The sequence below is a fragment of the Epinephelus lanceolatus genome, chromosome 20 (assembly GCF_041903045.1).
Source record: "Epinephelus lanceolatus isolate andai-2023 chromosome 20, ASM4190304v1, whole genome shotgun sequence".
NCBI classification, from domain to species: domain Eukaryota; kingdom Metazoa; phylum Chordata; class Actinopteri; order Perciformes; family Serranidae; genus Epinephelus; species Epinephelus lanceolatus.
The window spans coordinates 40,012,179-40,039,986 of record NC_135753.1 but is presented as its reverse complement, the minus strand read 5'-3'; the positions used below and the strand labels follow the sequence as shown (position 1 = coordinate 40,039,986).

The following is a 27,808-nucleotide window of genomic DNA, read 5'->3' as shown; positions in this document are numbered from 1 at the left end:
GTGGTGAAGGTGAAGGTCAGCGTTGGAAATGCAAAGGTCATGCACATGGTTTAAGCAAAGGGTCAAAGGTCAGGGGCTAGAGGAAATGGTCGAGTTATGGGTTGAGATTTGTGGTGATGGTCAGTAGGGGTGGAAATAAAATCAGTTTGCTTAAAGTGTTTTGATTATTTAAAAAAAAAAAAGATTTTGAATCAATTTTATAATGCCTGAATAGATATGAATCAAACATGGAGGTGGAATTAGTTTCTGCTTTCATTGTGGCAATCTACGAATAACGTGACGTTGAAAGGCAAAACATCGGAAACAAAAATTGCACTAAATGGTAAAATCACGATACACATCAAACCAGCACACAAAAGTTGAGATAGTATTGAATCAGAAGGAAAGAATATCGTTCCTGTGCCGATGGTTATCATCAGTGACTCATGGGAAATGGGTCAAGCTCATGGTGAAGGTCAGGGTTCAGAGGTCACAGCTGTTGATGACATATATGAGAACGTGAACTAAGGGGTGACCTGAGAGTTAAGGGTCAAATGTTAATGCTGAGCAGTGATGATGGTGATTGTTCAGGTGAGGAGGAGGAAGAAAACTATTAGGATCATGATCAATGTTCAGAGGTGAAAGGCTGCAAGGTCAAAGATCAAGGACAAAGAGTCAGGGGTCAAAGGTTAAGGGTCGGGGACAATAGGTTAAGGATCAGCAATAAAAGGTTAAGAGTCAGGAGTCAGAGGTTAAGGGTTCCAGATCAAATGTTTAAGGGTGAAGGCTCAGAGGTTTTGGATAAAAGGTTAGAGGTTAAGGGTTACGGATCAAAAGTTAAGGGTCAGGGATCAAAGGTTAAGGGTCAGGGATCAGAGGTTAAGGGTTACGGATCAAAAGTTAAGGGTCAGGGATCAAAGGTTAAGGGTCAGGGATCAGAGGTTAAGGGTTACGGATCAAAAGTTAAGGGTCAGGGATCAAAGGTTAAGGGTTACAGATCAAAAGTTAAGGGTCAGAGATCAGAGGTTAAGGGTCAGGGATCAAAGGTTAAGGGTTACGGATCAAAAGTTAAAGGTCAGGGATCAGAGGTTAAGGGTTAGGGATCAGAAGTTAAGGGTTGGGGATCAGGGGTTGAGGGTCAGGAATCTGAGGTTAAGGGTTGGGGATCAGAAGTTAAGGGTGAGGGATCAAAAGTTAGGGGTCAGGAATAAGAATTTAAGGGTTGGGGATCAGAGGTTAGGGGTCAGGAATCAGACGTCAAGGGTCAGGGATAAGAAGTCAAGGGTGAGGGATCAGAGGTTAAGGGTCAGAAATCAGATATTGGGATCAAAAGTTAAGGGTCAATAATCAGAAGTAAAGGGTCAGGGATCATAAGTTAAGGGTCAGAGGTTAAGGGGAGAGCAGGGATACAGGCAGGACACACTGGGAGCTCAGGCTGAGGTGCTGAGGTTTGATGACAGAGTGAAGGTGAAGGTTACAGGTGAGGGGTCAGAGGTCAAACAGGTTACTTACAGGTAGTAAGTGTAGGAGTGATAATTTCGCCGTCTGAGTGGTGGGGGGCGGAGCAGTGGGAGGGATGGAATGGAGGGAAAGAAAAAACAGAAAAACAGAAAAAAGAAAAACAACAGATTAATGTCTCAGAACAGATGACTTAAATTATTCTGTGAGGAGGTGGAGGAGTGGAGAGTGGTGATTGGCTGGAACACTGTGTCAATCAAAGTGTGAGGGGGAGGGGACACGTCTAATTGGTCAACATGTGATTGTGTATAAGGAAGAGACGCAGACAAAGAGACAGCTTGGTCCAGAAGAGACTACTACACTTGAGATGTACTAGTGTCCACTTTATTAGGAACAGCTGTATACTCTAGAGCTCAAGTACAGTGGAACTATTTATCATAACTGTAGTATTTTATTATCACTGTAGTATTTCACTATCACTGTAGTATTTTATTATCACTGTAATATTTTATCATCACTGTAGTATTTTATGATCACTGTAGTATTTTACTATCACTGTAGTATTTTATCATCACTGTAGTATTTAATTATCACTGTAGTATTTCACTATCACTGTAGTATTTTATTATCACTGTAGTATTTTATCATCGCTGTGGTATTTTATCATCACTGTAGTATTTTATTATCACTGTAGTATTTTATCATCACTGTGGTATTTCACTATCACTGTAGTATTTTATTATCACTGTAGTATTTCACTATCACTGTAGTATTTTATTATCACTGTAGTATTTTATCATCGCTGTGGTATTTTATTATCACTGTAGTATTTTATTATCACTGTAGTATTTTATCATCACTGTGGTATTTCACTATCACTGTAGTATTTTATTATCACTGTAGTATTTTATCATCACTGTAGTGTTTTATTATCACTGTAGTATTTTATCATCACTGTAGTATTTTATTATCACTGTAGTATTTCACTATCACTGTAGTATTTTATTATCACTGTAGTATTTTATTATCACTGTAGTATTTTATCATCACCGTAGTATTTTATCATCACTGTAGTATTTTATCATCACTGTACTATTTCACTATCACTGTAGTATTTTATCATCACTGTAGTATTTTATTATCACTGTAGTATTTCACTATCACTGTAGTATTTTATTATCACTGTAGTATTGTATCATCACCGTAGTATTTTATCATCACTGTAGTGTTTTATCATCACTGTAGTGTTTTATTATCACTGTAGAATTTCACTATCACTGTAGTATTTAATTATCACTGTAGTATTCTATTATCACTGTAGTATTTTATTATCACTTTAGTATTTTATCATCACTGTGGTATTTAATCATGACTGTAGTATTTCACTATCACTGTAGTATTTAATTATCACTGTAGTATTCTATTATCACTGTAGTATTTTATCATCACTGTAGTATTTTATTATCACTGTAGTATTTTATTATCACTGTAGTATTTTATCATCACTGTAGTATTTTATTATCACTGTGGTATTTTATCATCACTGTAGTATTTTATTATCACTGTGGTATTTTATTATCACTGTGGTATTTTATCATCACTGTAGTATTTTATTATCACTGTAGTATTTAATTATCACTGTAGTATTCTATTATCACTGTGGTATTTAATCATGACTGTAGTATTTCACTATCACTGTAGTATTTAATTATCACTGTAGTATTCTATTATCACTGTAGTATTTTATTATCACTGTAGTATTTTATCATCACTGTAGTATTTTATCATCACTGTGGTATTTAATCATGACTGTAGTATTTCACTATCACTGTAGTATTTAATTATCACTGTAGTATTCTATTATCACTGTAGTATTTTATCATCACTGTAGTATTTTATTATCACTGTAGTATTTTATCATCACTGTAGTATTCTATTATCACTGTAGTATTTTATCATCACCATATTATTTTATCATCACTGTAGTATTTTATTATCACTGTAGTATTTTATCATCACTGTAGTATTTTATTATCACTGTAGTATTTAATTATCACTGTAGTATTCTATTATCACTGTAGTATTTTATCATCACCATATTATTTTATCATCACTGTAGTATTTTATTATCACTGTAGTATTTTATCATCACTGTAGTATTTTATCATCACCATATTATTTTATCATCACTGTAGTATTTTATTATCACTGTAGTATTTTATCATCACTGTAGTATTTTATTATCACTGTAGTATTTTATCATCACTGTGGTATTTTATCATCACTGCAGTATCACAGTATTTTTGAAGTAATCCTATATACTGAGTACTTTTACCTTTGACCCAGTCAGTATATTTACTGACAGTACTCTGACTGATGTAGTATTTTTGATGCAGGAGTTGTGTAACAGTCATTTTATCCGTGGTACTGCTAAGTTAGTTAGTTAGTTAGTTAGTTAGTTAGTTAGTTAGAGTTAAAGATGACACTTAACGATCCCTTCACCCTTAATCACCTGTCGGGCTCAGGACTACTTTATCACAGGTTGCTGTGTTCCTGTATCCCTCCACCCATCAGCTTATTGAAGACGAGGCATAGTTACACACTGTCCTACAAAGAGACCGGCTCTGACAGTGTGTGATCAGGCTGCAGCCAATCAGAGTTTTAACACCCAGCTTCCTGTTTTCACTCCTGCTGTAATGAGTCTGACCTCTGTCTGCTCACAGAGTGGAAATCAAACGCACCCCGTCAACATTAAAAACCTCATTAGAGACCGAACAACCGCCGCTCTCGTTTTCTCTCTCTAGTATCTGTTAGAGAGATCAGAGCTCCATCGACCCGACAGACGAGTCCGACTCAAACCCACCACACTTTACACACACACACACACACACACACACACTCTTTATAAACGCTTGTGTGTCTCTGTAGCCTGAAGCCATTCAGCTCTAGGCGACTCTGGAAAAAAAAAAAACAAAGAATAAAACGCTCTTTCATCTAAATTTCTCTCTTATCGTCAATGCTCTCCAAACACATAAGCTTTTCTCACTGTGTTTAAGTGTGTGTGTGTGTGTGTGTGTGTCCCAGCGGGGTTTGTGTGTTTGATGTTGGAGAATAAAGTCAGTCCACATATAGTTTAATGGTGATTACTGCTGCAATCTGCTCCATTATTCATCCTCATCATCCTCACTGTCACCGTGTGTGTCTTTGATGGAACTGCGTTTATCTGCATGTATTATACATGTATATACTGCAGTGTTATCACACTGTTAACACACACACACACACACACACACACACACTGAAAGTAACCATTAACCACCACTGGAACCATCCATGACCATTATCTCCCAGTAAACTCCCGTTAGCATCTCTCTGTCTCACACTGACATAAACTCCTATCAGATCCTATGTGCTGCTGTTTACTACCACTAACATTGACTGGTTTCCATTAACTCCCACCAACTGCACCTTATCGAAACACAAATATCAGTCAGATGGATCGCACATGAACCAAAACCTTCTGTCAGAAATGACACAAAAAGGAGAATTTTAAATGACGCAGTCAGTAGATTAAAAAAAATATAATCATTATTTTATTAAAAGTCAAAGTGAAAGAACGGACGAAAACACAAAAATATACAAAATATAATATGACTCAGGAGAAGCAGGTGTTGACGTTTAAAATAAAAATATACAAGTCCAATTTGTGAAAAACAATGAATGCAGACAAACAAACAAACAAACAAACGGACGTGTTCTGTATTGGGGTGTGTGTGTGTGTGTGTGTGTGTGTGTGTGTGAATATTCTTACCGTTTCTTCATCAGCAGGATGACTCCGAGGAAGATGATGATGAAGAGCAGGATGCCAGCGATGGCGCCAGCGATCTTCACTGTGTGATCTGACTGTTTCTCCTGTTCTGGTTCTGGTTTCCTGGTCGCAGCTCCTGAAACCATCAAACATTGACGTTAATTAAAATCAGCTCATCTTCACATTGACTGCCAACATTCTAACTACATGTCAGATATTCAAAAAAAAAAGGATAAAAAAAATAATACTATTGACTTCCACTATCTCCCCGTTATAATTCTGTCTCCTGGTCGCAGCTCCTGAAACCATTAAACAACATTACTGACCTTTTTACCCATTAACTCCCATTAACTAGTTTAAATATAATACACCATAAATCACAGTAACATACCATTGACTAACATTAAAGGGAAATTTCGGTTTATTTCAACCTGTCTCCTATCGTTCTAAATTTGTTTCAAGTCACTAATGACAGAGAAATAATAGTTAGCATGTTAGCCGTTAGCCTAGATACAGCCGGGGCGCATTGTAGCGTCAGACCTGTTAAAACATAAGTGAACGGGCAACCTTCAAGTGCAAAGTTAATCCACTAAACAAGCTTTGTTTCCACAAAGACCGCCTCATATCGTTAGGATAAATGTCAGAGAACATATATAAAACGACATGTAAACGTGTTGTCTTACCTTACCGGTGTGCTGCCATGTTTGTTTACCATTTAGCTCTGCTTTCCAAAGCGCGGCCGAAATATATCTGGCGAGAACAAGCAGCGATCTCATACCATGCCTGAAATCTTGCGAGCTCTAGATAAAGCCCAGCTGGATACTACTCCAGGTGGAGGTGTCTCGTCCTCGGTCACATCCAGACCTTGAAAATAAGGCTGCAACCGGTCCCATTCCTTGCAACAGAGGCATTCCTCTTCTGTGGGCACTGGGGCACAGCATTCACAGGTACACCACCAATCTCCAGAGCTACGCAGCCTTGCAGCAGCCATTCCTCCTCTCTCGTCCTCTACCTGTTGCGCCTCTCTCTCTCTCTCTCTCTCTCTCCTCCTCCGTTCTTCAATTTCACGAAGCTCTTCGTCAGTGTATTCTGGCTCAAATAAATAAGGGCGGCCATCAAACTCTGCAAAATCAAATTCCTCCTCCACAAAGTCGAAGTCTGGCAAAAAGTCAGCCATTATTCTATAAATCTTTCATAAAATAAATGAATGAACTTTTCAGGCTACTGTCCGGTTCTGCCTTCCAGCTGTTGCTGCTTGTTCTCGCGAGATTTCAGGCACGGTATGAGATCACTGCTTGTTCTCGCGATATTTCGGCCACACTTTGGAAAGCAGAGTTAAATGGTAAACAAACATGGCAGCACACCGGTAGGACGATAGGAGACTGGTTGAAATAAACCGAAATTTCCCTTTAACAACGATCAACTGCCACCTGGACACCACACCTAGGGTATTAATAAACACTGACTACCATGTATAACCTCTTAATTACCATAAAAAATTAGTTCTATATTTAGTAATTATACTGGTGAATAACTTCTTTTAATTACCATTAACTACCAATAACCATTAACCTCTATTAACATCAAAACAACTGACTTAAGCATGTTATTAGTAACCACTGATCACTGATTATTATTGTGTATAAACCTGTAAATAACTTCTTTTAATTACCATTAACTACTAATAACATCCATTAACATCTATTAAGGTCGGGGATGTGCTCGTCAGTAACCATTGACCCTCTGATGGCAGAAAGCTGAACTGTCTGTGTGATGTGATGACTGAATGTCGCTGATTGTGGACTCTGTACAAACCAAACTCCATTAGAGAAATGAGTGATTATGAAGCCACAGCAGTGACAGTGTGACAGCATCAGGAACAATTAGAATTTAAATGAGGGGTTTTGTGATGGAGGTTTTGTATTGAGATCCAGCTGCAGCTGAGTGAAGAGGAGGTGAAGATGATGTGTGACGGACGGAGAGCAGAGAGTCCTTCTGACTGACTGTATAATGTGATGGGATGTCAGTCCCATGAAAAACCCATTACCTGCTGTGTGTGTGTGTGTGTGTGTGTGTGTGTGTGGGTGTGTGTGTGGGTCCAGGTGTAATATCCTTCCAGATGACTCGGTAGATGAGAAACGTTCAGGACAAGACGTCGCTGTCGAGCTGTGTCATGTGTGTGTGTGTGTGTGTGTGTGTGTGTGTGTGTTTGATTTTAGACCTACAACACTTTCCCAATCTGAGCCTGACAACAGCCATCAGTCACACACAGTGTGTGTGTGTGTGTGTGTGTGTGTGTGTGTGTGTGTTAAACTGGTCGTGACGGAGGTGAAACAGAGGAACCATGGCTCTATCACTCTGGTGTCTGTATGACAGAATGGAATCACAGCAGAAACCAGTGTCACCAGTTCAGTTAATGGATACACGTTCTCCTCCCAGCTCGTCACCTATCACTGCTTCCTCTGGACGCTCTCCTCCTCCTTCGTCTGTTCTTGATTCTCCAGCACCTCGTGTCAGTTTCTGCCTCGAACATGAATTGTGTCTTTTCAAAATAAACTTCAGTGTCCAGTTTCTGCTCGTTAGATGGACACAGGTTTATTCAAATTAAACTAACGATGTTGCTGAAACACCTCAATTTTAACATGTATTTCCTTGTATGACAAACACACATGGTTAGGTTTAGAAAACAAACATCATGGGGCGTCGGTGGCTTAGTGGTAGAGCAGGTGCCCCATGTACAAGGCTGTTGCCGCAGCGGCCCGGGTTCGACTCCAGCCTGTGGCCCTTTGCTGCATGTCACTCCCTCTCTCTCCCTCCTTTCACACTCATCTGTCCTATCGATTAAAGGCTTAAAAATGCCCAAAAAAAATATATTTAAAAAAGAAAGAAAACAAACATCATGGTTTGGCTCAACATTCGTACAGGAAGTGAACTAGAAATTGATGACACATGCTATGGCATGGGGGAGCCAGGACGACATCATCATCCCCACACTCCAATATTGGGTACCAAGCCCCAACAAGCAAGGGCGAATGACCTGAGATTGAGAATAATGGACAAGCTGGAAACCTGATTACCAAGGCTAAATGACAAAGTACAGTCTGAAAGTCTGCTAGATGATGTGAATGCAGTACTACTTATCCCCACTAAAACCAAAACTGTATACACACCACCAGAGCAACAGTGATCTTAGAGATGCTTGGATACAAGATGGACACCACGAGCCACAAAGAGTGCTACCCTCCATGGAGAAGGAGGCTGGAGGCCAAGATCAAGGCAACATGGAGGGAAGTTAGTCAACTCTCAGAGCTTCAGAAAGGTTTGTTTGTTTGATGTGTGTAATAGTTTTCTGCACTTTTTCATTGATGAGGTTGTGTCCACAAGAGCCCTCATTTCTCCACCCACCTTTGATCCCTCTGTCTCTGTTTCTTGCCCAGCTGTGTTCAACAGATTTGAACTTGTGACTCTGTCACTGTTAGAGGATGTGGTGGCCCATATTAAACCATCAGGTTCCCCTCGCGATGTGGTCCCTCCCCACTTCTTTAAAGAAGTTTTCTCTACTATAGGGCAGTCGGTTCTGACCATTTTAAATAGCAGCCTGTCCTCTGGTGTTGTCCCAGTAAGCTTCAAACATGCAGTAGTACAACCTTTGCTGAAGAAGCCTGGCTTAGATAGCACTGTTATAGCAAATTTCAGGCCCATCTCCAAGTTGCCTTTAATTTCTAAAATCCTGGAGAAAATTGTCTGTGCACAACTAAAAACTTTCCTTGATGATCACAATATTATGGAGGTTTTTCAGTCTGGTTTTAAAACTTTGCATACCACGGAAACTGCCCTTTGAAAAGTTTTTAATGACATTTTAATGGCAAATGATAGTGGCAACTATGTTGTTCTTGTCCTACTCGACTTGACAGCTGCCTTTGACACTGTGGACCACAACATTTTGTTAAAACGTCTGCAGCAGCTAGTGGGCATTGGTGGTAGCGCCCTGGACTGGTTCAGGTCCTACTTAGCCGACAGGACTATGTGTGTTGGTCTTGGTGCGTGTGAATCCTCCTCCGCTCCGCTTTTATATGGGGTCCCACAGGGTTCAATTTTAGGACCCCTGCTTTTCTCCCTGTATGTGCTTCCCCAAGGGTCTATCCTCAGAAAGCATGGTGTCGCTTTTCATTGCTATGCTGATGACAGCCAGATATACAGTAAAGGCCAAAAGTTTGGACACACCTTCTCATTCAATGCGTTTTCTTTATTTTCATGACTATTTACATTGTAGATTCTCACTGAAGGCATCAAAACTATGAATGAACACATGTGGAGTTATGTACTTAACAAAAAAAAGGTGAAATAACTGAAAACATGTTTTATATTCTAGTTTCTTCAAATTAGCCACCCTTTGCTCTGATTACTGCTTTGCACACTCTTGGCATTCTCTCCATGAGCTTCAAGAGGTAGTCACCTGAAATGGTTTTCCAACAGTCTTGAAGGAGTTCCCAGAGGTGTTTAGCACTTGTTGGCCCCTTTGCCTTCACTCTGCGGTCCAGCTCACCCCAAACCATCTCGATTGGGTTCAGGTCCGGTGACTGTGGAGGCCAGGTCATCTGCCGCAGCACTCCATCACTCTCCTTCTTGGTCAAATAGCCCTTACACAGCCTGGAGGTGTGTTTGGGGTCATTGTCCTGTTGAAAAATAAATGATGGTCCAACTAAACGCAAACCGGATGGGATGGCATGTCGCTGCAGGATGCTGTGGTAGCCATGCTGGTTCAGTGTGCCTTCAATTTTGAATAAATCCCCAACAGTGTCACCAGCAAAACACCCCCACACCATCACACCTCCTCCTCCATGCTTCACAGTGGGAACCAGGTATGTGGAATCCATCCGTTCACCTTTTCTGCGTCTCACAAAGACACGACGGTTGGAACCAAAGATCTCAAATTTGGACTCATCAGACCAAAGCACAGATTTCCACTGGTCTAATGTCCATTCCTTGTGTTTCTTGGCCCAAACAAATCTCTTCTGCTTGTTGCCTCTCCTTAGCAGTGGTTTCCTAGCAGCTATTTGACCATGAAGGCCTGATTGGCGCAGTCTCCTCTTAACAGTTGTTCTAGAGATGGGTCTGCTGCTAGAACTCTGTGTGGCATTCATCTGGTCTCTGATCTGAGCTGCTGTTAACTTGCCATTTCTGAGGCTGGTGACTCGGATGAACTTATCCTCAGAAGCAGAGGTGACTCTTGGTCTTCCTTTCCTGGGTCGGTCCTCATGTGTGCCAGTTTCGTTGTAGCGCTTGATGGTTTTTGCAACTCCACTTGGGGACACATTTAAAGTTTTTGCAATTTTCCGGACTGACTGACCTTCATTTCTTAAAGTAATGATGGCCACTGGTTTTTCTTTAGTTAGCTGATTGGTTCTTGCCATAATATGAATTTTAACAGTTGTCCAATAGGGCTGTCGGCTGTGTATTAACCTGACTTCTGCACAACACAACTGATGGTCCCAACCCCATTGATAAAGCAAGAAATTCCACTAATTAACCCTGATAAGGCACACCTGTGAAGTGAAAACCATTTCAGGTGACTACCTCTTGAAGCTCATGGAGAGAATGCCAAGAGTGTGCAAAGCAGTAATCAGAGCAAAGGGTGGCTATTTTGAAGAAACTAGAATATAAAACATGTTTTCAGTTATTTCACCTTTTTTTGTTAAGTACATAACTCCACATGTGTTCATTCATAGTTTTGATGCCTTCAGTGAGAATCTACAATGTAAATAGTCATGAAAATAAAGAAAACGCATTGAATGAGAAGGTGTGTCCAAACTTTTGGCCTGTACTGTATGTCCCCCTGAGTAAAAGCTATGCCTTTTCCCTCAAATCCCTGCTGTCATGTCTTGAAGATATCAAAGCCTGGATGGCCATAAACTTTTTAAATTTTAATGAAAAAAAAAAAAAAACAGAGGTGATGGTGTTTGGCCCCAGCGGCTCCTGTGTTTCCTCCCCTGCTGATCTGGGTCCCTTGGCAGTTTATGCAAAGTCTACTGTTACTAACTTGGGTTTTAAGATGGACAGTGATTTTAAATTGGACCACCAAATTAGTGCAGTTGTAAAGTCTAGTTTTTTTCACTTCAGGCAGCTTGCGAAGGTGAAGCCTTTCCTGGCACATCAGCACTTTGAAGCAGTAATCCATGCCTTCATTACATCTCGGCTGGATTGCTGCAATGCACTTTACTTTGGAGTTAGCCAGTCCTCCCTTGCACGTCTCCAGTTAGTCCAAAACGCTGCTGCTCGTCTGCTAACTGGAATACGAATGAGAGAGCACATTACACCCATCCTAGCCTCCCTCCACTGGCTGCCTGTGCACTTTAGAGTTCATTTTAAGACCCTTTTATTTGTTTTTAAATCTTTAAATGGTCTCGCCCCGCCCTACCTCTCTGAGCTTTTTCACCCCTACGCCCCTGCCCGGTGCCTCAGGTCAGCTGATCAGCTGCTCCTTGAGGTACCGAGGTCCAAGCGAACGCTTAGAGGAGACCGTGCATTCTCCTTTGCTGCTCCAAAAATGTGGAACAATCTACCTCTGCACAGCAGACAGGCCTCCTCACTGTCTGTTTTTAAAACCCACCTTAAAACCCACTTTTACTCACTGGCTTTTAACCCAGCACGAGACCTTGCTCTGTTTTTATTTGTTTGTTGCTGTTTTTATTGTTTTTTTTTGTTTTAACTGCTTTTTATTATCTCACTGTTTTGTTGTTTTATGACCTCCTGTGTACAGCACTTTATTTCAGCTGTGGTTGTTTTAAAGCGCTTTATAAATAAAGTTGAGTTGAGAGTTGAGTTGAGTTTGGGGAAGAGAGGGATGCCTGGAAAGTACAACAAACTGTCTGTACCTGAGGCACTGGAGACTGCCAGGCAAAGGCTCACAGCTCTGGTTACCGTCCTGAAGAGATATACAAGAGAAGAAGAAGCCAGAGGGGGAAAAAAAAGGATGTTCTCTACCGAACCATCCAAAGTGTACTCTCAGGTAACAACACGAGAACAGATCCTCCCAGGGCTGAAACTGAACAATACTAGAGGAGCACATGGGAGAAGGAGGCATCACAACACCGATGCTAAGTGGCTAGTGGATCTAAGAGCAGACTACAGCAGTCTCCCAGAACAAGAGCCAGTTACCATGACAACGGCTGTCATCCAAAAAAGAGTATCAGGTATGAAGAGCTGGACAGCACCAGGCCCTGACATGAACCACACCTACTGGCTAAAAACACTAACTGCACTCCATGAACGCCTGGCAGCACAAATGAACCAGCTGCTGATGGATGGGACCCATCCAGAGTGGATGACCCGAGGACAGACAGTCAATGAAGGATCCAGAGGAGATGACCCAGGGACAGACAGTCCTGATCATGAAGGATCCAGAGGGGATGACCAAGGGACGGACAGTCCTGATCATGAAGGATCCAGAGGGGATGACCAAGGGACGGACAGTCCTGATCCTGAAGGATCCAGAGGGGATGACCAAGGGACAGACAGTCCTGATCATAAAGGATCCAGAGGGGATGACCCAGGGATGGACAGTCTTGATCATAAAGGATCCAGAGGGGATGACCCAGGGATGGACAGTCCTGATCATGAAATGATCCAGAGGGCATGACCCAGGGATGGACAGTCTTGATCATGAAGGATCCAGAGGGGATGACCCAGGGATGGACAGTCCTGATCATAAAGGATCCTGAGGGGATGACGCAGGGACAGACAGTCCTGATCATGAAGGATCCAGAGGGGATGACCCAGGGACAGACAGTCCTGATCATGAAGGATCCAGAGGGGATGACCCAGGGACGGACAGTCCTGATCATGAAAGATCCAGAATGGATGACCCAGGGACAGACAGTCCTGATCATGAAGGATCCAGAGGGGATGACCCAGGGATGGACAGTCCTGATCATGAAGGATCCAGAGTGGATGACCAAGGGACGGACAGTCCTGATCATGAAGGATCCAGAGGGTATGACCCAGGGACAGACAGTCCTGATCATGAAGGATCCAGAGGGTATGACCCAGGGACAGACAGTCCTGATCATGAAGGATCCAGAGGGTATCACCCAAGGACAGACAGTCTTGATCATGAAGGATCCAGAGGGGATGACCCAGGGATGGACAGTCCTGATCATGAAATGATCCAGAGGGCATGACCCAGGGATGGACAGTCCTGATCATAAAGGATCCAGAGGGGATGACCCAGGGACAGACAGTCCTGATCATGAAATGATCCAGAGGGTATGACCAAGGGACAGACAGTCCTGATCATGAAGGATCCAGAGCGGATGACCCAGGGATGGACAGTCCTGATCATGAAATGATCCAGAGGGTATGACCCAGGGACAGACAGTCCTGATCATGAAGGATCCAGAGGGTATCACCCAGGGACAGACAGTCCTGATCATGAAGGATCCAGAATGGATGGCCCAGGGACAGACAGTCCTGATCATAAAGGATCCAGAGGGGATGACCCAGGGACGGGCAGTCCTGATCATGAAGGATCCAGAGTGGATGACCAAGGGACGGACAGTCCTGATCATGAAGGATCCAGAGGGTATCACCCAAGGACAGACAGTCTTGAGCATGAAGGATCCAGAGGGGATGACCCAGGGATGGACAGTCCTGATCATGAAATGATCCAGAGGGCATGACCCAGGGATGGACAGTCCTGATCATGAAGGATCCAGAGGGGATGACCCAGGGACAGACAGTCCTGATCATGAAATGATCCAGAGGGTATGACCAAGGGACAGACAGTCCTGATCATGAAGGATCCAGAGCGGATGACCCAGGGACCGACAGTCTTGATCATGAAATGACCCAGAGGGTATGACCCAGGGACAGACAGTCCTGATCATGAAGGATCCAGAGGGTATCACCCAGGGACAGACAGTCCTGATCATGAAGGATCCAGAATGGATGGCCCAGGGACAGACAGTCCTGATCATGAAGGATCCAGAGGGGATGACCCAGGGACGGACAGTCCTGATCATGAAGGATCCAGAATGGATGGCCCAGGGACAGACAGTCCTGATCATGAAGGATCCAGAGGGAATGACCCAGGGATGGACAGTCCTGATCATGAAGGATCCAGAGTGGATGACCCAGGGACGGACAGTCCTGATCATGAAGGATCCAGAGTGGCTGACCCAGGGACGGACAGTCCTGATCATGAAGGATCCCCAGAAGGGCGCGGTCCATTCTAAGTACCGGCCAATAATCTGTCTCTCCTCAACATGGAAGCCCCTGTCAGGCATCATATCAGCTAAGATGAATAGGCACATGGGCCAATACATGAGCCGTGAAAGGAATTGGTAGCAACACCAGAGGAGCCAAGTACCAGCTACTGATCGATAGAGCAGTCACCAAAGACTGCAAGACCGGGCAGACAAACCTGTATACCCCCTGGATCGACTACAAGAAAGCCTATGACTCACTGCCACACACATGGATACTAGATTGTTTGGAAAAATATACAGGACACAAGAGCCTTCATCAAGAACTCACTGGGTCTGTGGAAAATTACTCTGGAGGCCAACTCAAAGACAACTGTACCCATCAGCCTTGCCCCCACCTGTCTCCTATGTCCCTCAATTTTAATGCACCACATCACATTCACGGTGTAGGGTTAATGTTTCTCCGTCAGGGATCGGAGAATCATAGTAAGAGGGGGGGTGGTGGGTTTACACACACTGTAGATACACATGGCGTGGCTCGTGGGGCCCGGCCCTCCTGGGCTGAGGGTTGGAGCCAGGGAGCCCATTTACATCATGGCGGTGTGGCTGGGTTCCCGGTGTCTGGGGGGTCCCGTGGCCCTGTGGCGGGTGGGCCGGGTGGTGCCCTGGGGGCTCTGTGGGTTCCTGCCGGGGTTCTGCCTCCTGACTGGCTGTGGTTTATGGGCCCTCTGCTAGGGGGTCCCGATGGGGGATTGACTGCTCGTGGGGGGCCGCTCTCTCCTGTGTGTTGGTGGGGGCCCGTCCTGGGGGTTTCGGGCGGGTGGCCCTTCGCGGTCCCCTGGTTCCCGATGCGCCGGGGACATATGCCTTGCAGCATCACCGCCTCCTTGCCTCCCTCGTCCGCCCGGGCCTGGGTGGGCTCTCACTACCGTCCTGTCCAGCGTCTGCTGGTGGCCGGCGCCTGGTGTGGGCCCGTCCAGTGCGGTGCTGGTTCTCTCCCCGGGGGCGGTGCCGGGCCCCCGCGCCTGGCTCCTTGAGTCGGTGGCGGTCCTTGGGCCTGCGTGGTGTCCTGCGGCCTCTGCGGCTCCCTGGTCTTGGGGTCTGGGCGCTCCTGCGGTCTTGGGGTGCCATACCGCCCCCCTTCCCCCGCAGGGCTGACCCTGGACCCTGGTGATGGTTTTCATAAACACATTGCGAGGGTTCAAATACACGCATGTATGTTCGATACTTCAGCTCCGTGATGCATCGCAAAGAACCGATGGGATCACTCCAAAGGGGCCCACTTGCTTCTCAAACCTACCACACCGCGCTGGCAACTCTTCTGTGCAATCGGGCTTTCCCCCTCCACCAAGACTCTCACATTTTTGGTGTTCAGTATAGACTTCTCTTTTGTTTTTGTTTTTCAGTACAGTATAGTAGACATGTATATGTTTATTTTTGATAATCTGCATGGAGCACAACCACCTCAAGGCCACAATACATCAGCTACACTGCCTGTTTCTCCCATTTTTTTTTTTTTTGTTTGTTTGTATGTTTGTTTGCTTGTTTGTTTACTCCTTCTTCTCCGCATGCACTGTCACTATATAACTCAGGACTTAAGCACCTGCCCCCTCCCCCTTGCTTGTTTCCTTACTTTCCCCCTGACACACTTTGGTGTATCACGGCCCTCTCTGACTCATATTAGGAAGTTTTTCCAATAAAGGCTGATAGGCTAGTCTCCAGGGAGGGTGGGTGACGGTCACAACCACGCATTATGGGTATAAAATACTTGACTGCAAGATTAACAGTGCATCAATCTTCACAAGAAGCTTACACCCTTTAGTGGCGCTAAGCTATGAAGACCAATGCAGACAAGTAGGAGAAAAAAAAACCAAACAAACAAACAAAAAAAAACAAAGACAACTGCACAAGTTATCATCAAGTGCGGCATATACCAAGGTGATGCACTGTCCCTGCTACTGTTCTGCATAGGCCTGAACCCTCTCAGCCAACTCATCACAAAGAGTGGGTACAGATACGGGTTCAACCATCAGTCACCTCTCCACTGATCCACCTCACTCGGATCTACAGCAACGACAACGGAATGTCATTCAGACCAGGTCTGTGTGGTTGGATGGTGTCCAAGAGAGGGAAGATGATCAGAACCAAGGGGGTTGAACTACCAGAGGTCAGTATTTCAGATGTTCAGGACTGCTACAAATACCTTGGGATCCCACAGGCACATGGGAACCACGAGGAGGCTGCAAGGAAGTCAGCCACCGCCAAATATCTCCACAGAATAAGAAACTGAAAAGTTGGCTGAACGGAGAGAACAAGGTCCGAGCCATCAACACATCGCCCTGCCAGTCTTCAGATATCCCGCTGGTATAATAAGCTGGTCAAAGGAGGAGACAGAGGCCACCGATATCAAGACAGAACCAGAGCGGCTAACTGGTTTCCAGTATGATATTAAATCTGCAGGACAAAACCAGGAGACAATTTTCTTCATTTTTTGTGTTTTCGTTTCGTCTCTTCAAGGTCAGACACACACACACACACACACACACACACACACACACACACATGCTGAGCCTCAGAGGCAGAGAGCTGCTGTTTTCAGTTTAAAGGCTATCAAAACACTGCTTTGAAGAGAGAATTTATCTGTGTGTGTGTGTGTGTGTGTGTGTGTGTGTGCATTGAATGTGTGTGTGTGTGTTTCTGTGTGTGTGTCACAGTAGGCCATAGAGAAGCTGTTTTTTGCTTCAGGGCTTCAGCCAGTCACGCTGAGTGGGTGGTGTGTGTGTGTTAATGTGTGTGTGTGTTAATGTGTGTGTGTGTGTACCAGTCAAACAGCTGTTCAGAGTGTTGGAAGCCTGCTGGTGACACACACCATCAGGTTGTATATATAGATATATATATATATATATATATATATATATATATACGTATACATATGTGTGTGCGTGTGTGTGTGTGTATAAACAGTCGGTGGAAAGTTTCCACCTTCAGGCTGGTAAATATTTAAATGTAATTTTCTGTCAGCTGTGAATGTGTGTGTGTGTGTGTGTGTGTGTGTGTGAGAGACACCTGTTTGGCGGTCTGTTGTCGATTCAGACGGTCGACATGTAAACAGATATTTTTAAATCATAATTTAGCCTCAGTTTCATTTTACAAAATGTCTACGTCCACATTAGACACAACCAGCCAGGAGGTGGCGATGCGATGACATCATCGCTCATTAGACACCAGAGAGGAACCATCCAGACTTTAAACGTCAGCATTATACAAGTGACACCAGCCGTGAGTTCTGAGAATATTTCTGTGCAGATAAATGCATCTGCGTCGGCTTCAGTTGCCACTCTTCAGTTCACTGCACCACCAACGTTCACCCTGCTGACCACTTCCTGTATGAATGTAGAGCCAAACCTAACCACATGCTTCTGTTGACACCCTGGCATTGGTTGCGGTTGGTTTCATGTTGTCTGCAGCAGCTGCAGGAGGACACCTCACCCGCAATGGCCACTGACAAAGCAGCGATATGTGACAACATGTTGGGATCGCCCCCCAGTGGCTGGCTGCACTACAGGTCAGACAGGTGTGTGGGCAGGACGTGGATACTGTTGAAACTTCTACCACGCAGGCTCTGAATAACGCCACCAGCAAAAGATGACGGCGGCCATATCTGGATGTTTTAGCTTCATTTTTGTACAGCGGGAGGAAGAGGAGACACGTCAGCCATCTTTAATTACAGTTTGTGATGCAGACCTAAACATGGCGCCCGCCCTCTGGTCTCAGTAAGACAGCGGCGCAGCTCTGAGATGCAATCCCCCTTTAGCATCGTTAGCATCGTTATCAATGTTTCCACATGTTAACTTGGGTGTCTGGGCTCAGCCTTAGAGATCCTGCTGCGCTGATGGAGACTGAGACCCTGACCTCAGAGATCAGTTGACTCACTGACTTCTAATCAGACTGGAGTCGCCCCGTGCTGGACAATAGAAAGAACGCAGGTTTAAGCCTTCGGAGGCTGCGTCCACATCTTTAAACAGTCTGTGACAAGACGACAAGACGTGGAGATGATGTCATTGTTTCCCAAACGCTCCATTTCACAGGTCGGATCAATGAGTTTATAAAGATCTGAACCTCAGAGGGTGTTTTCAAAAATCTGTCTCCGTTTGTGTGGAGGAGACGCCAAGAAAATCTAAAATCTGAAAATCTCAAAAATAACACGTACATCTGTGTGTGTGTGTGTGTGTGTGTGTGTGTGCAGCTCACGGAGGCGATGAAGCTACTTTACAAACAACAGTGTCCAGTTTGTTCGATCATGTGAAAACTCTGCCTCCTTCTCTTCTTCATCACTTCTTCATCACTCAGTGAAATGACCTCTCAGGAACACATCACTTCTTTTCAGGGACATCATGAGTCAAACACCAGAGTGTGTGTGTGTGTGTGTGTGTGTTTCAGTGTGTGTTTTCTGCTGACCTGGGAGCTGCTTGTCGCCAGCCGCCGGAGCGATGCGAATGTACGGCGTGGTGAGCTGGGTGACGATTATAGCAGCTATTCATCCAGGAAGGCATGCAGAGAGACAGACAGACAGACAGACAGATAGACAGACAGGCTGTAGCAGTGGTTTGTACTGAAGCAGAAATATTAGTAACATGCAGCATCTTCTTGCTCCCCTGACGGAAGTCTGAAACTAACCGATCAATCTGCCCATTATGTTGTCGGCGCAGTGAAACACGTGCTGCTGCGTCATGTCACAGAAAAATATTCACTTTATTATCACGTCCAACACAGAGAGACGTCAACTCTCACATTTAGTATTTGGTATTTTTGCTTATTGTGATGTCAATTCCAGGAGTATCTCTAAATACTTCATATTCCTGAAACCTGTGCAGCCTGAGCTAAAAGTATATGATACTCAATAAACTGTATTGAAATAAATAATAATACAATAATTTGACATTTGATTTATATGATTTAACAAAACGCACAAAATATTTTGATGCAAAAGATTTTTAAATGTAGAGATATCAAATAGTTATTTTCAAACTTTAGTTTTTATGATAGGATAATTTTTTATGAGCAGAGTGAAAAGGCGTCCATTTGCTCCTCTGGCACCATCGCGCATTTCTGCAACCACACGACATGTAACGCAGTGATGTCATCATGGGTGTGCAATGTGATGACACCGAAGGCAAGAGCCTGACGTAAATGTTCCAGCTGTTATCTTTTTATTTTACATCTATATATATACATACATACAGGATTACTATCCCCTGCAGCCATTACAGGAAAATTCCTAAGTAAATTCCAGCTTAATTCCAGCTAAATACGACGGTGAGGTGATGACGGGAAAGACGAGGAAGAAATGTTCTCCATATTACGATTCTTACTTTAGATCTTTTTAAACAGAATCATACAAACAAAGGTTTGTTTTGAAAGGGTTAATTTTGTCTCATTCAATTAATCGATTAATCAACTACTTGTTGCAGCCCTGCAGTGTTTACAGTCATAAAGATGTTTTGTATGATTACAGCTGTTAAACTGATCCTTCATCTATTTATTAAGTCTTTAAATAAAATAAAAACGCTGAACGTGAAACGCTGCAATGGTTTTCTCTGTGTGTTCATTTGAGTCAGAACAGTGACCTTTAAGCCTGCGTACGTGAACTGTGATGACGTGTTCAAACTGTACGAATATTTTTATTTTGAGGTTTGAAATGTTCCTGTCAGGAGAGCGGAGCGCCGTTCAGATTCAGAAACAGACCTGAAAGAGAAGCTCGTTAATCAGCTGATCAATCAATCAATCAATCAATCATCAGACATTAGTAATCAAACAGGCAGAGAGGACAGCAGTTCAGAGAGAGGAGGAGGAGTTCATCAGCATCAGTCCACCAATCAGCAGCAGACGACAGTGAGTTCACTGTCCAGTTCATAACAACGTCTGTATGAAGGCGTAGTTATCGTCACCATGAGAACAGAGGGTGATGTCTGCACTGTCGATCACACAGTGTCCTGTCCTGAGACACTGTGGGGACGTCCACTCATTTCATCCTGCATCTTCTAACATGTTTGGATCTCTGATACCACAGAAGAAGAATGTTTGTAATAAATGTCCATCGACTAACCTTCACTAAAAACACCTGACTTAAAGTATTAGACGAATTTTTATATACGAGTAGATATGTTAATATATTTATTCATTCATTTCCTGGAACTGCTTATTCTTATTCTTATTCTTATTCTTAAGGGTCACTGAAGTGTGGAGCCTATCCCAGCTGACACTGGGCGAGAGGCAGGGTTCACCCTGGACAGGTCACCAGACTATCACAGCACTGACACATAGAGACAGACAACCATTCACACTCACATTCACACCTACGGACAATTTAGAGTCACCAATTAACCTGCATGTCTTTGGACTGTGGGAGGAAACTGGAGCACCTGGAGGAAACCCACGCTGACACAGGGAGAACATGTCAGAGGACCTGGAGGAAACCCACGCTGACATGGGGAGAACATGTCAGAGCACCTGGAGGAAACCCACGCTGACATGGGGAGAACATGTCAGAGCACCTGGAGGAAACCCACGCTGACACGGGGAGAACATGTCAGAGCACCTGGAGGAAACCCACACTGACACAGGGAGAACATGTCAGAGCACCTGGAGGAAACCCACACTAACACGGGGAGAACATGTCAGAGCACCTGGAGGAAACCCACACTGACACAGGGAGAACATGATTGGAGCACCTGGAGGAAACCCACGCTGACACAGGGAGAACATGATTGGAGCACCTAGAGGAAACCCACGCTGACACAGGGAGAACATGATTGGAGCACCTGGAGGAAACCCACGCTGACACGGGGAGAACATGTCGGAGCACCTGGAGGAAACCCACGCTGACACGGGGAAAACATGTCAGAGCACCTGGAGGAAACCCATGCTGACACGGGGAGAACATGTCAGAGCACCTGGAGGAAACCCACGCTGACACGGGGAGAACATGTCGGAGCACCTGGAGGAAACCCACGCTGACACGGGGAGAACATGATTGGAGCACCTGGAGGAAACCCACGCTGACACGGGGAGAACATGTCAGAGCACCTGGAGAAAACCCACGCTGACAGAGGGAGAACATGTTGGAGCACCTGGAGGAAACCCACACTGACACAGGGAGAACATGTCGGAGCACCTGGAGAAAACCCACGCTGACACAGGGAGAACATGTTGGAGCACCTGGAGGAAACCCACACTGACACAGGGAGAACATGTCGGAGCACCTGGAGAAAACCCACGCTGACATGGGGAGAACATGTTGGAGCACCTGGAGGAAACCCACGCTGACACAAGGAGAACATATCAGAGCACCTGGAGAAAACCCACGCTGACACAGGGAGAACTTGTCTGAGCATCTGAAGGAAACCGAAACCCACGCTGACACAGGGAGAACATGTCGGAGCACCTGGAGGAAACCCACGCTGACACAGGGAGAACATGTCGGAGCACCTGGAGAAAACCGAAACCCACGCTGACACAGGGAGAACATGTCGGAGCACCTGGAGGAAACCCACGCTGACACAGGGAGAACATGTCGGAGCACCTGGAGGAAACCCACACTGACACAGGGAGAACATGTCGGAGTACCTGGAAGAAACCCACGCTGACATTGGAAGAACATGTCAGAGCACCTGGAGGAAACCCACGCTGACACGGGGAGAACATGTCAGAGCACCTGGAGGAAACCCACACTGACACGGGGAGAACTTGTCTGAGCAGCTGGAGGAAACCCACACTGACACAGGGAGAACATGTCTGAGCAGCTGAAGGAAACCCACGCTGACACAGGGAGAACTTGTCTGAGCAGCTGAAGGAAACCCACGCTGACACAGGGAGAACATGTCGGAGCACCTGGAGGAAACCCACGCTGACACAGGGAGAACATGTCAGAACACCTGGAGGAAACCCACGCTGACACAGGGAGAACATGTCAGAGCACCTGGAGGAAACGCACACTGATACGGGGAGAACATGTCAGAGCACCTGGAGGAAACCCACGCTGACACGGGGAGAACTTGTCTGAGCACCTGGAGGAAACGCACACTGATATGGGGAGAACATGTCAGAGCACCTGAAGGAAACAGAAACCCACACTGATACGGGGAGAACATGTCGGAGCACCTGAAGGAAACTGAAACCACTGATACGGGGAGAACATGTCCGAGCACCTGAAGGAAACCGAAACCCACGCTGACACAGGGAGAACATGTCCGAGCACCTGAAGGAAACCGAAACCCACGCTGACACAGGGAGAACATGTCGGAGCACCTGGAGGAAACCCACGCTGACACAGGGAGAACACTAACACTAACTAAGTAATTAACTCTGCACCTTCCCCTGGAACCGGCTCTGTTCCAGTTCCCGCACCTAATTTTGAACTGTTGATACTCCTTTTCCACCAAACCAGCTCTGGTTCTTGACCCGGTTCCATTCAAGACTGTTGGAACCTTGGTTCTATCTAGAGAACTGGCCCATGTTTCCACCAGCTTTAATCAGAATGTGTCGTCAGCGGAGGGCGCTGCACCAACAGAAGTTAACATTCGTAGCAATATGGCGGTCGCATGCTTGATCACAACTATTCAGGTTAAAGATGGTGGAAACGTGGGCCGGCAACAGTCCTGAACGGAACCGGTTCAAGAACCAGAGCTCATTTGGTAGAAAAGGTCTCGGTACACACTGAGTGATTCTGGTCTGTCCCAGATTGAAGACGACCAGCGGTAAAAAAAGGTGGCGATATCTTTGGTCGTGGATCTAACACGGTGGTCCTACGTCACACAGTCAGAGACGTTCAAAGATGGTCGTTGTCACGGTCTGTGATCAAAGACAGTCTGGGATCAAACTCTGACAGTGTGATGCTGTCACCACCTACGACTACTGACCAACCAACAGAAATGCAGCATGAAATGAGCCAATCAAACAGACAGATAGCAGCTAAATCTAAAGCGCTAAAAGAAATGTGAGGAAAACCTTGTGAAGCCTTGTGATGTGTCCTCCAGCTCTGACCATGATCACCTAAAGAAGGACGAAGCGTGGAAGGAAATACAGGCAGAGCTACAGCTGTAACACACACACACACACACACACACACACGATGTGGTATATTGTGACCACTATACTTTAGATTATTGTAGGACATTTTCATCATACAGTTCTGACATTAAATTAATATTTTTTTCAGACATTTTATTAACTTATTTTCAGATATTTCATAACTTTTTTTTGTTATTTTATTACTATATTTTTCTGTTTTTAAACTTTTTTTTTTCCAGGCAATTTATTAATATTTTTCAGACATTTTTTATATCTTTGGGACATTTTAGAAACATCTTTTGGCCATTTTTTAAAAATATGTTTCACTTCAATTTTATTGACTTTTTCCCCAACATTATGATATTTTCATTTCATCAACATTTTTTCAGACATTTGATTATAATTTTTTTCAGACATCAAAAAGTTATTTTTGGCATTTCAATGACATTTTTTCCCCTGAGATTTTAATAACATATTTTGCACACATTACCAACATTTTCCACCCACTTTACACATATTTTTTGGACATTTTATATTTTTTTCAAATGATAATAATAATTGTATCAATATTATTAATGTTCCCCTCTATGTTGTGCTTCACAGTTGAAGTAATAACCCTGTGGCATCACTCAGTGTATGAAGCTGTTCCATCGTAGCCTGTGATTCAGTCGGCGCCGTCATCGTACAGTCTGCTGACATCACATCTGGTGTCGTACCAGAGTTTATCAGATCCATGTGGCACAGCTGCACTAAACTTATCAGACTGATCAGATGTCACAGTTTATTGAAGGATTAACAGAAGAGCCTCCGCCGGCTGACAGGTTCCAACCCAGAACCCCCTGCCTGCCAGGTGACAGTGCTAACCTGGTTTTTTTGTTTGTTGTTCTAAGACTCCTCAAAAACTAAAGTGAAAAGATTTCTGTTAAAAGAGCACAAGAGAATTATCTGTCCTATTCTGTGGGTCCGTCTAACAGCATAGGTGATGTCTTCTAACAGCACAGGTAATGTTGTCTAACGCCACAGGTGTCAGTGTGCAGACAGAGACCAGTGTTTGCAGCTCTCTTAGAGGTGTGGTATCAAATTAGAAACTCAGAATGTAAGTGTTAATAAGACAGTGTTAGTGTTAGAGCATTCAGATACCTGTGTGTGTGTGTGTGTGTGTGTGCGCGTGAGTGTGTGTGTATGTATTTCAGAATAAAATCCGAATCACTGCTTCCTTTGTGTGAAACTGTTCAGTTAACATTCAGCAGACGTTCAGCTCTCCTTTACATTCACATCAGCTCTGCTCACTGTTAGCGCTGCAAGGCACCATGGGTACTCTGAAACAGAGGAGGAGGAGGAGAAGTACACCCCCCCCCCACCCCCGGGAGATGTGGTTGGCTGCTGCAGCATGACTGACAGGTGTCGAGGGACCAGCGGAGCCAATCAGCATCTGGTGTCGTTAGCCACCAGAACTCTGCTCCAATAAAAGCTGATTAAAGTCACAACAGTCAATTACTGAGTGTGTGTGTATGTGTGTGTGTGTGTGTGTGTGTGTGAGATAAGCCTGGATGTTCATCAGGGGAGATAAACTGTGTTTTTAGCTTGTTTAGCTGCGCTGCTCAACAGCTCTCTGGACACCCATACAGTCACAGTCATTAGCCTTGTGTTAGCCTGGCATTAGCGTAGCATAGAGTCCAGCGTGTGCTTTATTTGTTTGGTGGGTCCGTCTGTCTGCAGAGGACATCAGGACATACGGATAGAGTGAAGGACAGATGTCAGGGATGAGCAGCCATCTGTGAGCCATTATACTTCTGGATGGGACCAGTGTGCTAACCGTTAGCCTAGCATTCCAATGGCTAACTGCCATGTGTGTCTCATTACACAGAATGGACTGGCCTCTGCCTGGCTAACTAGAGGCTAATTTAGCATTTCAATCCAGTCCAGCAGTCAGCAGAGTTCAACAGAAACTGGGTCTGAGCAGCTAGTGATGCTAAACGCTAACAGTGCAAAACCAAACGTACCCTCCGCTTTTCAAAATAAAATATCACAGAGCATATTTGAAAATGAAACGGTGCCCAACCCGTCAAAATAAAATGATATTGAACCTCAGCACCTGTCAAAATAAAACATATGTTTCAAAATAAAATTTCCTGTGAAAGTAAAATGTACTAAAACCTTTCAAATTGAAATGGACTAAAAAATGGAGTAATAAGAAACATCTTCCAAAATAAAATCTGATGAATAAAAGCAAAACAATTGATTTAAAATTTAAAGTCTTCAAATGCTGGAAAAAATTATCCTAAAGGTTTAAATAATCGCTGCAGGTGAACAGGGAAACTTCACCAGAGGTTTACTCACATTGAGACTATTATTATTAATTATTTTGTATTACAATGTTTTGAAATTTTATGTTTAAATAATTCAGTGGGCCGTTATTTAGTTAAATATGAACGTTTTGAATAAAGTCTGAACCAAAATAAACCTGAGTGTCCATTTTGGATGTTTTCTTCTCATGAGTCTGAAAAGAGACGAGTTGTTGAAGCAAAATCTAAAAATTAAACAGTGCATGAAAAACTAAGTTCTGACCTGAGGTGTCATATATCAAAATAAAAAAAGGATCATCAGACACAGCGGACCGCAGAATTTAAATATATAACTTTAAATGTTACTGTTAAAGATGTTGTTAGCATGACATCACAACTTTCAAAGCAAAATGGAACAGAGCACCGATCCTGCCTCTTTAAACCTTTCAAAATAAAATGCACACCACATGTCCTTACCTTTAGTCGCCACCCGCACACAGTCGATCTTTGTTTCCTGTTGGAGAGAGAGGCAAATTAGTTTCCTGTCAACACAAATGCCGACATATTAGCTGTCAAGTCTGGCAACTTCCTCCAGAAATACACACACACACACACACACACACACACACACACACTCACACTCACAGACGCAGGGTGTAAACAGAGCGGACAGAAGGCGAATGGCTGTGGATCAGTGCTTGTGCTGGCATTTAACAACCAACACACACACACACACACACACACACACAGGTTGTGGTGAGAGGAGAGAACATCTTGTGTCTTTCTGGTTTTAACAAACAGACGACAAATTAACCACAAGAGCTCATGAATATTCACACTCACTCACTCACACACACACACCTACATACATACACATTCACCACACACACACACACACACACACACACCTTCCTGTACCTCTGTCTTTTTGGGGACCCTGGCTGACATACTGTACTCCTGAGCCCCGTACCCAAACCTTAACCATCACAGCTAAAAGCCTCACCCTGAACCCAGGTGTGTTTTAACTCTGCTTAGTTTTATAAACTTAAACGTTATTAATTTTCTCTCCTGAGTTTACCCAGCTGGTTAAACCTCTGATTAAACCTGAACTATAAAGATGAGTCTGAAGCAGGATTTTTATTTCTGCATCAATCAATACCTTAACCTACGCTGTATCCTGACGTGCACCTCCCCAGAAATGTAACCACATGTCACAGTAACGCAGACCTCCTGTCAAGCCCCTTTTACACTGCCAGATTTTCCGTGAATGTTGGGCCGTTTTGCGAGTTGATCCGAGGCGCCCAATTTTCCACCTCGTAGGTTAGACATATCGGTGGAACCTTTTTGATGACGCCGCACGTGCGAGCCACTGGTGGTGGATAAACAGGAAACAGCTGATAGCAGGAGTTAGTGAGCAGCTAGTAGCAAGAGGGAAACACAAACCTGACAGACACTGTAAAGATGAGCAACTGGGGAGACAAGGAATTGTGCGCCCTCCTTGTCCTCGCAAACGAAGAGGCCATTAACCGTCAGATGACGGGGACGGTGAAGAACGGGCCGACTTACGAGAGAATCGCCGAAGGACTGACCAGCCGCGGCTTCCCTCCCACGTCACTGTTTACGTCACACACTGAGCTACATGTTTTGTTACTTGCTCACGCCCCCCATTGCCCCGAAAAAGGCACATTCTGTATAAACAAAAGTAGGTAGGCGGCATTTTGCTGCACTCCCCGATTTTGTTTTTACACTGCCAATGCTGAAAAAACACTGATTGGACTTTCCTGCAAATTTGCACAACTCCTGTTTAAAAAGGGCTGCTGTCTCTGTAAGCTGAAACCATTTCCCTCAGTGGAAACAAAGCTTTGATTTACTTTAATTTCACAGATAAGACACAATAAATTGTGAAGACAATAAAGAGTGACACAAACACACCAATGCACAAGTATAAATGCTAACAATGGCATAGGCAGCTTGTGTAGGCTCTGCATAGAGCTGATGCACAGTTA

The 27,808-nt window shown here is 44.3% G+C and overlaps 1 protein-coding gene across 10 annotated transcripts in view; it reads right to left on the bottom strand.

The window, feature by feature from the left end:
• LOC117264970 (receptor-type tyrosine-protein phosphatase mu-like) overlaps positions 1 to 27,808 on the bottom strand; it is a 259,756-nt gene that overhangs the window by 85,946 nt on the left and 146,002 nt on the right. For 3 of the 10 annotated variants that reach the window (XM_078162819.1, XM_078162810.1, XM_078162815.1), the window contains exons 17-20: positions 26,280 to 26,316; positions 18,907 to 18,981; positions 5,249 to 5,381; positions 1,492 to 1,524 (exon numbers count right to left, since the gene is read on the bottom strand). In XM_078162819.1, the coding sequence (XP_078018945.1) occupies positions 1,492 to 1,524; positions 5,249 to 5,381; positions 18,907 to 18,981; positions 26,280 to 26,316 (278 nt within the window). The remainder of the gene's footprint in view (positions 1 to 1,491; positions 1,525 to 5,248; positions 5,382 to 18,906; positions 18,982 to 26,279; positions 26,317 to 27,808) is intronic. The other 7 variants (XM_078162811.1, XM_078162812.1, XM_078162818.1 and 4 more) reach the window with 3 other exon arrangements.